The sequence below is a fragment of the Rhinolophus hipposideros genome (assembly GCF_964194185.1).
Source record: "Rhinolophus hipposideros genome assembly, chromosome: 7".
Lineage (NCBI taxonomy): Eukaryota > Metazoa > Chordata > Mammalia > Chiroptera > Rhinolophidae > Rhinolophus > Rhinolophus hipposideros.
The window spans coordinates 43840577-43853385 of record NC_138053.1 but is presented as its reverse complement, the minus strand read 5'-3'; the positions used below and the strand labels follow the sequence as shown (position 1 = coordinate 43853385).

Here is a 12809-nt window from a genome sequence, read left to right as displayed (position 1 = left end):
GAGGGAATGCTTCGGCAAGTCTAGAATTTTGTAGCTTATGTAAGTGGACTTCATCATCATTATTTTAACATATTTTCTCAATGAGGAAGCAGAGATGTAGAGGTTAAATTGTTTGTTTAAGGTTACATAGAAAGTTAGTGACTTAGACCCAATCTAATATTCTGAACACTATTGCAGGTTTTAGTTAAGCACACCACCACCCATTTAAGACAATTGGAAACTTAGTGAAAAAGCATCAGAGAATATAGTAGTCTAATGGTGATATAATTTATTATGTAGAATATATACTATTCTGTGTTTTATCCCGTAAAAAATTTAGCTAACCTCTAAAATCACCAATATCATACAGTTAATTTTGAAATTTTATGTGAATCCAGCCCCCAACCTAAATTTTGTAAAGGCTTCTACTCTTTTTTTACAGATAAAATCTTAACCCTATCATATAAATATTTAAGAATTGTAGATTCTGTATTTCTTCGCTGTAGTATTGATTGTGAGGAATAAGAAAGAATTAGAAGCATATCTTTCAGCACAGTTATATGTGTGATGTAAATTAGCACTTTTCTATAAACTGAAAATTTCAAACACGTACACTAATCAAGTACAGCAAGAAATTCTGCTGTGTAGATTGATTGATACTACAGGGTGTTCTAAGGGGCAGTTATGCCGAAGGTGATGATTTCTATAAGCTTTTAAATATACGTGTAAGTACCTAGTATCCCTCTTAAATTTAAAATCACCTCTAAAAACTCACAGAAAGTACATTTGCACACTGAATATTTTATTGTTCAATGTTGCCAGGTTATATTTCAGATTCTAAGACCTGTGTCTCAAGATGTTCAAGCAAAATTTATGCAAGTCTTCATAAATTAATTTAAAAGAAACCCAAATTTAAAGACTTAATAATTACTGTATATTTGCAATAAATGATGAGAAGTAACATACTTTCTAAGAGTCTAAAATTAGCAAACTGTCATATGTTGAAAGGTAAAAGCTGAAAAGTTGGGTTATATACTCTGAGAACAGAGAATGTCTCGATTATTTTAGCATCTAGAAGGAATTTTATCAACTAAGAGGTCAATTATTAGTGTGGAGTCCTCTTAAAATTAAGAGAAAAATGGTCTACAACATAAAATCTCTATCAGTTACTGAAGGGGACAAGCTAGGAATAAGCTATATAAGCTTGCAGTTTTACATTATACATTGTTCTCTGAGTTGAGATTAGCAGGTAAAATTATATATGACAATGTTAAGCCACGTGCTTTTAGACTAATTTTTGTTTCTGCTATTATTTTGTAATTTAAGAACACTTTTAACTTTAGAAAGACTGATGTCTTTTTATTTATTGCCATGAAAGCTTTTTAGCATTCTGTTGTGTACATTTTAGTTTATCAAGAACTCATTTTTTCCCTAGTACAATGGATTCTTATTTTTAAATGACTCATCAACAAAATCAATACAACAAATTTTACTGGGTTGTTCTGTTTAAATACAGAAAGAGTACAGTGAGAAAATGCAAGTTTTAGGAATTTACGGGATGTAGCTATAACTATAAAAGTTTATTTGTGCTTCTATCGTTTTTCAGAAATCATCAGTGTTCCTAAGGACACTGCTTCCTCAAAGTAAATTTAAAATGTACTACTAGTTTGGAATAAGTAAATAGTAGCCAAGACAGTAAATGTTACAGATATAATTTAAATCTTCCCAAATTTAAAATTCCAAATTTGGGAAAAGTGAATAATAATATGTTTAAGAGGATATGTATGTTCTTAATGTAAGTTATTTCCTTAAAGCTGTGTTTGGGCTTCCCTATATTCAAAGTTCATGGTTCTATGAGTATTAAAATTTTGTTTATTATTTTAATGTAGTAGTTTTCTAAAAAGCATTTCCTTCCCCTTCAGTGGTTTTGTTTTTCTTCGACTTATCTGTCCTGCCATCCTGAATCCACGGATGTTTAATATCATCTCAGGTAATCAGTTTTTGATAAATTTTGAAATGAAAAAATAAAATTTTATACTATTTAGTAAGGTTACTCATTTTTTTCTTGTAAATTTGATTTTTTTAAATATCCATTTGTAAGACTGGGTATAAAATATTCCAAAGAATGCTTTTCTTTTTCCTTCCTTTTGCTACTTTACCTTTCCTCTCCTTTTTACTTCTTACCCCTTTTTTCCATCTAATAACTGAAGCCTAAGATGGCATGATTAGACACATATGGTGCCACTTTTTTCCATTTCTACCTGTGTCTCAAACTTCTATTATGATGCCTTTTTTCCAGTCTGTTACGTGGCTTTTTCAGGTTGGAAAGAACAGCTTTCTGTGTGCTACAGTTGCAGTAGTGTTCTGAATACTTAAAAGGTGGCTCTTAATAGGTCAGAGATTGCCCATTAGAGATTTCTTGTCACCAGTTATAAAATGTTAATCAGCCATTTTAAACTCCACGTTAACCCAGATTCTGTTTTGCTTATTACATATGTCCATTATAGAATCACTTTCAGATGTTGTAGGCTTCTTTCACAGAAAGGATGAGTGTTACTTGTGACGATGAATATAATAATGAGCCATTATTAAAAGATGGAACCTGAACCATTTTTATCTTAATAATTTGAAGCTCAAAGTTGTATTAAAAATATTTTGGAATTTACCTTTATAGCCATCACATCTGTTATTATCTGCTATTGCTACTAAAGTGGTTAAATGTGTGATCTATTAAAATTTAAGGGTCTAGGATTCTTTTGAAAAGATATATTTGAAGGGATTTATTTATTGGAATGTTGGTCTTGAACCACTAGGCAATACTATTTATAGTTGAGCAGCTTAAGACACAGACAGTACAATCTAAAATCCGGCAATCACGTAGACTTCATAGGTTTTTACTGTTAATTATCTTATGTTTCAGGGCTTATATTTAATAGCCATACTTTTCATTTACATCTTAGTGTTTATATTCTGTAAGGAAATGTTTCCTGACTAACCTTTAAAATATTTTAGAAGTTTATTAAATTGCATGTTTTTCTCTTCAAAATAGAGCAGAGGTCCCAGACCTTATCGGTTATTGGTCTTTAAAGTGAATTATTTGTAGTCAGTGGAGGTTTGGAGCAGGGAATTGCTCAGGTTGTAAATTACTAAAATGAGTGAGTTGAAATTAGCTTTGTGAATTGTCACAAAGTGTGTATAGAGAGTGACAGTTTGAAATACTATCAACCAGTTAGGAACTGCTGAGTTTTGTAGTTACTTTTTCACAAAACTAGAAGCACTGATAAGTGTATTCAATATTTCTCCCTTTAGCTCAAGTTCTTTTGCATTATACAGGTCAAACAATTTTAAAAAAATGAGTTCTGAATGGGAGAATGTTAGTATTTTTAACAGTAAAGAAATATTAATAAGTCCTAAATCTATAATGGTTTTAACTGGAAGTATATTGGAGTTGGTCTGATTCACTATGCCCAATTCTCTTATAGATTCCCCATCTCCTATTGCGGCAAGAACATTGATATTAGTTGCTAAATCCGTACAGAACTTAGCAAATCTTGTGGAATTTGGAGCTAAGGTAAAAACATTTTGATACTTACAATGTCATTCATGAATGAAACTTTGACATGATAAAATCAAAAAATAGCTTAAGTACATTTTCAACAGTGGATATTTCATAAAGATAATTTATATATATATATATATTTTTTGGTTTTTGTTTCCCTTCTTCTGTTCCCCTTCCCCCAACTCCGGTTCAAACCGTTGTTTCTCAGTCTAGTTGTGTAGGACACAGCTCCCTGGCTTATGCTGGTATTATGAATCTTGCGCTCTCCAGCTGAGGCTGTGGTTGGCCGGCCGCCCACAGCAGCTCACAGCAGCCCACTGCCACTCACTGCGACCTCTGGCTGTTCACAGCAGCCCAGCTCCAAGGAGAGCTGTTGTTCACAGTCTTAGCTGTAGAGGGTGCAGTTCACTGGCCCATGTGGGAATCAAACCCAAGACCTTGGCATTAGGAGCACGGTGAATCAACCACCTAGCCACTGGGCTGGCCCGAGAATTTATACTTTTAATATGTTTGTTTAGATTTTATATTTTAATGGAGTTTTTAAAACCACATTTTAGCTACTATAGAAAACTATTTTTAATTTCCAATATACTCAGATTCTCCCACTTAAATCAGCATATTTTTAAATGCACTCCAGTCTGTTTTTTTAAACTTATTTCACAACAAACATTCACTAAATTTTAAAACTTGGATGAGTTTTTAAAATGCCTATATGTGATCCCACTACTTAAGGATTTCATATTCTGGTAGGGATAATACTTTGTCACCTGATTTTGTCAATACATATCAAATTTTTTGCTGTACCTGGAAATATATAACTTTTATTATTCTAAATAATTATTTAGTTTGCTATCATGTAGATGGATGTTAAGTCTTTCTTTATTGGATATTTAAATAGCTTCCAATTTGTCACTATTATAAATATTGCTGTAACAAGTATCATTATAATACTTCCTTTCAAACTTGTCCAGTTATTTCCTTTAACTTTGGAGTAAAATTACTAAGGACGTTTTTCATTACTTAGAGAAACTGAATAATTTTCATGTCTCTTTCTTAGAAATTGAGGTTCTTGTCTCCTTATTGAGTTCATCGCTTTTAAGAGAATTTGTGTTAATACTAAATCTGTTTTACAAGACAGAATATTTTCAAATAGACTTAAGATTTTAGTGTGAAGAGCAGTTTATATGTATGGCTTAGCTTTTGAATTTATCTAATCCTCAAGCAGTTTGAGTAATATATTTTTCTATTGCAGTCCTTATCACACTATTTTAATTCTCTGTATTCTCTGCTAGATTCGAACCTCAAGGTTGGGCTCATGTTTGTTTTGGTGCTTGGCAAATAGTAGTTTCTCAGTAATTATTTTTGAATGAATTACATATAAGCATTTTGTGTCTGCTCGACTATGTGTTCTGATTTGTTCTCATCCAGAATTGCTTTCATTAAAGTATTCCAGTTTCTCAGGATAGCTGTTTGCTTATATCAGAAGGAAAATACTGTCACTGTATGATTAATTCTTGTGAATATGTATTGCTACTGATGGACATAATTAGATTTATAAGAATTCTTGCTGCATGTAGGTTTTTGTTAATATAAATCAGACAATAATGTTTGTTTTTGATGCATATAAACTTTTAATGTTTTTAGGAGCCCTATATGGAAGGTGTCAATCCTTTCATCAAAAGTAACAAACATCGCATGATCATGTTTTTAGATGAACTTGGGGTATGTATATAATTTTTCAAGTACTTTGAGACCTGTAGTTGGTATAGTTGAGAGTTAACTGATTTTAACAACAACCTTTAAAAAGATTTTCTATCCAGACTTAAAATTTTAACAACCTTTAAAAAGATTTTCTATCCAGACTTAAAAAACAACAACAACAACAACAAAACAACTGCTTATTTCTGTCTGTCTACCTTCCTAAACAAGTTATTTTGTTTGACTTGTTCTTAACCAAGCAAACATACACTGCTGGGGGTTTTCAACTTGTGTCATTTTCTAGTTTCTGTCTTTCATTACCCTATTAGTCATTCCACCTCACTGTTGTGACATTCTTTTGCCACTTTAGCTACTTTTACTTGGTTGCTATTGTGTGGAATTTGAAACAAGATGGATGGCCCACAGTTCTCTCCAGGTTAAATAAGTAAATGGACTGCAGAATTAGTATTCTTGTGGCTTTCTAAGAGTAAAATACATGGATTTGGTGTTATACTTCAGTCAGTTGGACTACTTATGCTTTATTTGGACCTTATAAATAAAATTATGATTATAAAATTAAGAATAGGGGACAAAAAATAATTTCTAAGATCCTGGGTTTTTAGTATAAATTTTCAAATGTTGACTCAATTTTAAACCAAGTAAATATTAGTAATTCAGTTCATATCTACAGAAACCAGTTCATATCTACAGAAACCAGAAAGGGAACATATTGTATATGTGAATTCAGACAGGTGTATGCCATTAGGAAATGCTAGGGTAGGAGACTGGAGGTGCTCATATTCTGCCTTACTGTATTCAGATTCAGTTAAAAACACAAGAACCACAACACCACTGTGCAGTCAAACCTATCGGGACTGTCTGTGGGCCCTAGTTTGCAACCTCCAGTTTAAAAAACACTGTGTAAGAAATTATTTACATCATAGCTCCATATTCGTAATGAAAGAAATAAACAACCAAATGCTACCTGTCCATCATGTTTCCTCCCGGAAAGTTTTGAAGATAGAAATATTTCTAGTTACCAAAAAAATACAGTTTGTCAGTGACTGAGAAGAACATTTTTAAAGGCATATGCTAGTTTTACCTTAAGCCATATTTCTAGGTTTTTGGATTCATGGTTGGGACCTCATTTTCCACAATCACAAATGTCTAAGTTCGGCTTTTTCTGTCACTTTCTTGGTAATGCCACACAACCTAGCCTTTCAAACTGCTTAGAATCCCAGTGTTCTACTTTCCCAGTCTTCTCATACTTTTCTATTCCTGTATTACCTATATATAAATCAAATTTATCTTTCAACTCACCTCAAAATCTCCTTCAGAAAGGCTTTGCTGAGGCCTAAGCCTGAATTCTTGTTTTGCCTACTACATATCTTCCGCATTATCTTTGATTTTTAATTCTGTGTTGCTATGATCAGTTTACTTCTGTCTTCTCTACTAGACTGTAAGCTCTCTGAAGACAAATACTAGTGTCTTTTATTTTTATAATCCTTCATTTACTGAATTAATAAGTGAATAACAATCATTTAATAAATAAGAACATATTCTAATAGTGTTTCTTTATACTATAGAAAACTGAGTGTTGTGCAGTATTTAGGAGTATATAGCAAATATCACCACCATTCTGGAAAGGAATGGATTTGTTCAAAATTACTGATAACCTGAGCCCATGTGAAATTTTATTCTAAGGCTCAAAATAATAATCAGTATCTAGTGCTAATAAAGTACCATCAACTTACTATAGTGACTAAGTTACTTTATCAACTTTATCTGAAGATACCTTAATTAAAACTGATCATTTCCACACATCAAGTGTTTTGGGCATAGTTCACAGATAAATTATAAGCCTCAAGTTCAAGTCACACTTTTATAATGTAGCTCTTAGTTATATACGCTGATTGATTTGGAAAAACTGCAGTATTTTAATGAAATTTAGTCTGAAAAAGCAGAGGAATTTTAAAGTTTAGGTTGTATGTAATCCAGATTAGCAGTTAATATTACTGTTTGTTTGGCATGTGTTCCAGATTAAAGAAAACAAAACTATAAAGTTTAGGAAATCCGTTTGTTTAGAATAACATTAATACTGCACAGTCATTCTGCCAGGCTGTGGAAGAAAATAGAACCTGGTTTTAATGTGAATACTGAGGCATTAAAATCTATTTCTCAGAATAAGCACTGAATATTAAAATTGGATATATTGAAATGGATATATTGAAATGTAACAAGTTTAAGAGAACATTTACATATATTAAATTTTGAGAATATTGTGTGTTAAAAATTTTATGTATTATAATCAATTAGGATCTTTTCAGAAGAGACTGTAAGATTTCTATTTCTAAATGCAGTTTTATGATTCCCTTAAAGAATGTACCTGAACTTCCGGACACTATAGAGCATTCTAGAACTGACCTGTCCCGTGATTTAGCAGCATTGCATGAAATCTGTGTGGCCCATTCAGATGAACTGCGAACACTCAGTAATGAGCGCGGGGCACAACAGGTAGGTCTCTGCCAGCCTTCGTTAACAATGGTTCATTAGCATTTAAGCAGAATGTAAGCATAAGACTGAGAGGTAGCAAATAGTTGAATTATGGTCAATCTTTTCATTTTATCAGTTATATTACATTTTAAAGAATCTGAACAATAATCCAGTAAGATCTCAGCAGAGGGAAATAACGGGTTCACACTAAGATTATACATTTTTGATACTGAAAAATGTCAAGTCCTGCTCTTGAGTCTAAATCAGTGTTACCTCTAATGAAAAATGATGTTCACTTCAGTGGCATGTGAGCTAATAAGTCAATAGCAATATGGCTTTTTCTTTCTCACACAGTACATGGCCAAGTGTATTGTCAAAAACATTGAGAATTATTCAGGAAGTTGGATGAAAATATTTCAAGCTCCAGAAATTCTGGAGTATGACTTTAGAAACTGCCATTTCTAATAAGTTCTTCCTGAGTGCTGACTATATTGGCCACCCATTTGGCAGGGACGTTATAGAAGAGATTAAAGATGGAGTTTGGCGATTGAGTTTTGTTCAACCTGAAATTCTAAAATCAAATTTACATAATAGTCTGGCTCATTAAGGTTCTAATCACTTTAGAAACTTAGGTAGAGTTAGTACCTACTTGTGTACTCATGGCATGTGTAATGTCTTTTTGCCAGACTGGGGCTAGGTTTATTATTTTACTTGACTTAAAATTCTTAATGGAGGATTTATTCCAGTTAAGACTTTTTAAGAAAGGTAAAAGTGCTGTTTTAATTTTAGGCCCAATGTAATCATATTTTTTCCATGATTCTTTAAAGTGTTTACTAGGCTACAAGCTGATTGCCCTTACATGATCTTATCGGGCATGTATGTAATTTATAAGGATAAATCTCTTTTGGCAAGATGTTCTATCTAGAGATGATGTTCTGGCCTAAGTAGGTAAGAGAATGCCAAACACATGAATTTCTATTCACTTTGGTGTACAAATACTCTATCTTAAAAAAAAATTCAGTCCTAATAGAAACTTTCACAATTTTATGTTTTCAGTAGAATGGTTGGTAACATTACAGCTTTTTTCAGATCCAAGTTTCCATCCCTGAGCTTTCTGACCAAGCTTTCCATTCATTTACTTTCATACTATTTTTCCTTCTCTAGCACGTACTGAAAAAGCTTCTGGCTATAACAGAATTGCTTCAACAAAAACAAAACCAGTATACAAAAACCAATGATGTGAGGTAGCAGCCTTCACCCACGTGTTCTGCATGGATTCAGCATGCCCAACATGGTAATTCATATCAGTATGTCTCCTTTGCTCTTGCCAAAAAATAGCACACCTTTCCACATTCCAGTGATGTGTGAGCTATGCAAACAAAACCCTAGATGCTGCTGGTGAATAACTGTGCCAGCAACTTTGTAAGCTATCTGTGCAGGATATTTGCACTTTTTCCACACATGGAATCAATCTTTACCAACCTCTGAGCCTTGGTGTACAGATCACCTTTCATACAACAAAATCCTATGACTATCTTGAACTGAGAATATATTTTCAGTACATCCAATTGCCAAAGTTTTGCTGTCTCTTGGAAAAAGAACTATGAAATCAACTGCCAAGAAAAAGCATTCTCTGATGACAATTGAGTATAACTGGATTGCAGACTGTTCTTACTGTAACTTCTTCCTGATTAGGAATATGACCGTTTGACTGTTTAATGACTTTTATTTGTATTTACAGTTTCCAGAGTTTGCCATTATAATAGGAACAATCTTTGCTGTATACTTTTTAAAATACTGTGCTGTTTTTCTTGCTGGAACTGTTCAGAGAAAATATATAGGATGGACCTATTGCTCATCAGCTTTATTTTTTAAACATGCCACTTATTTTGTTCAAATTGTCTAAAACTGTACTTAGATTTCATAATGCTTTTGTTAAATGTTTACAACAGTAAATAGTTTGAATTAAATAAATTTTGGTCATTGTACTTATCGATGCATGTTACCCATTCAACCATTTTATAGAATACCAATTTCTTATGTTAAAAACACCTAGAATGCTTTTTGTTCAAAGTATTCATTAATTCCAATTTGATTTTTTTTTTGATTATGCAAACAACCTCATCAGCCACTTAGCAGCTATCCATCTTTGAACTTCTGACTACTTGTTGTATCTGCTGGGTATTTAGTTTGACTGTATAGTTTTATTTGCTTCTGTATGTGTATTTTTGTGAAGTATTCACGAGGGTTAAGTTAAAATAAAACCAAGGGATATCTTAAACAGTTGAATTACTTCTGTCTAAATACAGGTAAGCATTTAATTTTAGTTTCTTCCTCCTTTAGCGGTAATTCAAATTTAGTACCAGAGCAAGACCCAGGGAGAAGATGAAAACTTCAGATCATCTTTTTTGCTAATGGTCTCTTTTGAAGGATTCCACTCATTGTGTATTTGTTAAGCAACAATTCCTTCTCTCCCATAATTATGCAGGGGAGAGGAGGCATACAAAAAGTATGTAGTAGCATATCAAAGTGGGCAAGAAAAGAACCAAGGGAGATACTAGGAAAAACAGTAAAGAAATTTTCTAAAGGCCTAGATTATCAGAGTACTCGTAACACTTAGTATTATTCTATCTCTGATTAAAATATAGGAAAAAACAAAGTGTTAATCTATCTCTGATTAAAATATAGGAAAAAACGAAGTGTTAACTAATCTAGGGCTTAAAGGATTTCTGCATAGTATAACTTTAAGCTATTTCTATGGAGGAAGTTAGCTCTAGTGTAATTGTAATCACAGTTGAACAGTGATAACCAAAATCTCAACACACCCTGTACTCCTTTTTTTAAAATGTCATCAGCTAAATCCAATGTTTCCCTCCTTGTCTCTGTATCTTATTTCCCTTTTCTCCATCCCTCCTGTTTTTCAGCTGTAGTACCACAGTACTATCCCACTTGGTCTCCTTCCTTGGTGTTATAGGATAAAGGACTGGAAGGAGTATGGGTACTGACATCTCTGAAAAAATTTCAGCAATATGCAAAAAGGTGCAAAACCCAGTGCTAGACAATTTGGTTCTCTCCCACTAATCGCACCTCAGTCATATCTGCCATTGCTTAATGTGAGTTGGTTCTCCCTCTTCTGCCTTTTATTTAAAACAACAACAACAAAAAACTGCACAAATCTATAGACATCCTGCTTTTTATATTTTAATGACATGTTTCTCTCAAGCTAGAATGGGAAACTTGTCATTTACCTCTGTAGGCCTTGCAGCAACTAGCTGGTCAATGACGAAATAAAACCTTTAAAACTAGGTCTGGGTAGGAAAATCAGAGATAAATGTGGGCCTTGCTCTGATGCCAGAGTATAGTGACCTCAAAGAAACAAAGGAAACTGAACAGTTTGCAATTCTGTGTACAGCCGAGCAGCACCGCTACTTAACCTGAACTAGACCACTGTCAGTTTAGGCTTACTCCACTTTTGTAAAATCACACTTTATGAATTTTATTCCTCTTATTCCACAATGACAAGGACATTAAAAACAACCCAAAATGTAATTATTACACAGAAGAATACATTCATGTAGTAAATACTCCCCTCAGATACTAACGATGTAATTAAAATGGTACCTGTATTCCTATGGATAGCGCAGCAGGGGAGGCACTGACAAGGAGCAGCGGAATGTAGCCATAAAACTTAGAGTCGGGGCAATTGAGTTTCTCAAATTTCCTTCAACCCAGTTTTCCAGAAAAAAATTGACGGACATCCATAATTTGGATCCAACTTAGAAATTGAATAAGATTATGGTTAAACAAATGCTGTAATAGCCAACATTTATTAAACACAGTATTCATAGAGACACTATTCTGATTAATCCTGTGTGAAGTAGGCATTATTATTTTCCCCGGGTTCACCTTGGGAAACGGGCATGGAGAGCGTTAGTAACTTGCCCAAAGTCACAAGGTAGAGGTAGCCATGATTCATACCCAAGTAATTTGGTTTCATAGTCTTTGCTTTTACATTTTTATATCAACTCCTTTTAATTTGAATTCAATTTCTTGAATATAGTTAATCTGAAAAATTCCTAGTAACTATAACACATTTATATAGATTCACTTAGGTAACCTAATAGGTTAATTATGTAACTGAACATACAACTTGCTACTACCTACCTTACCTTTAAGAACTTAAGGTTTTATCTAGACAACTAAAGACTGCCTACTTGATTTCTATTTGGACATGTTTTCAGTTAACTACTTGAGGAAAACAAATACTCATTATCCTGGGTGACTAGCTTTCAGAACCACGTAACAGATGAAATACATTCTGTAATTCACTAGTAACATATAAATAGCTAAGTATTATCAGGATGGCATTTGAGAAGCCATTTATAAAGGTTTCTAGAGGCAAAAGGCATTCGTTAGCATGTTTAAAGATGACTACCAAGTTTTGTTTTTCATGGTGCCTTTTTTCAAAAGGGATTTTGCTTACTGCATTTTGTTTAAAACAATATAGGCAAATAAATTATAGCTTTAGTTTGGCTACTACAGAAAGTCTAATTTGATATTTGTCGTGGTATGGCAAGATTATCCAAACTAGGTGCTATTCTGGGTCCTTTGAAGCTGTTTTATTTCACATAAATCTACCCTGAACGAAAAAGAAACACACAAATAAATAAAAAAGTTTACTGTATTTTGATGCTTTCCCATTATTTCACTTTTAAATAACTTGAAATGCCAGATATGCTTCATCCTTTTGTTGACTTGTTTTTAGCATTGACAAATCAATTTCAAATGGTTACAGAGAATCTACAATGTCATCATCAGTCCATTCTTCCTAAGAAGGAAAGAAAATGTAGTAAGAATAACATTATAATGAAGCCTAACCACTATTTACCTCCTTGCTTCCCTTTAGGAAATATATTCCTTTTACCATGATTACAGAAGGTAGATAAACCAGGAAAATTTGTAGTAGTTTCATCTATAGTAATATAGCATGGTTTCACCAGACTACTCCAGTGACAGAGATAAAGGTTACATTTATGACCTTCTGCCTCTGATTATTCATTTATATCTGATTTGCCAGGTA

At 33.0% G+C, this 12809-nt stretch overlaps 2 protein-coding genes across 7 annotated transcripts in view; one reads left to right on the top strand and one right to left on the bottom strand.

Annotated features, from left to right (window-relative positions):
- The window catches only part of RASA1 (RAS p21 protein activator 1), a 103483-nt gene that overhangs the window by 90082 nt on the left and 592 nt on the right, over positions 1-12809 (top strand). The window contains exons 21-25 of one of the 2 annotated variants that reach the window (XM_081054084.1): positions 1902-1969; positions 3462-3550; positions 5183-5260; positions 7616-7750; positions 8894-9023. In XM_081054084.1, coding sequence (XP_080910210.1) covers positions 1902-1969; positions 3462-3550; positions 5183-5260; positions 7616-7750; positions 8894-8977 — 454 coding nt within the window. In that variant the 3' untranslated portion in view covers positions 8978-9023. Of the gene's footprint in view, positions 1-1901; positions 1970-3461; positions 3551-5182; positions 5261-7615; positions 7751-8893; positions 10008-12809 lie in introns of those variants that run through there. The other variant, XM_081054085.1, reaches the window with a different exon arrangement.
- Positions 6648-12809, bottom strand: part of CCNH (cyclin H) — a 29262-nt gene continuing 23100 nt past the window's right edge. The window contains exons 9-10 of one of the 5 annotated variants that reach the window (XR_013993672.1): positions 12410-12553; positions 6648-11504 (exon numbers count right to left, since the gene is read on the bottom strand). Coding sequence is in view for 3 of the 5 variants with exons in the window: in XM_081054086.1 (XP_080910212.1) it covers positions 12519-12557 (39 nt within the window). In the remaining 2 variants the exon portion in view is untranslated. Of the gene's footprint in view, positions 12558-12809 lie in introns of all 5 variants that reach the window. The other 4 variants (XR_013993673.1, XM_081054086.1, XM_081054088.1 and 1 more) reach the window with 4 other exon arrangements.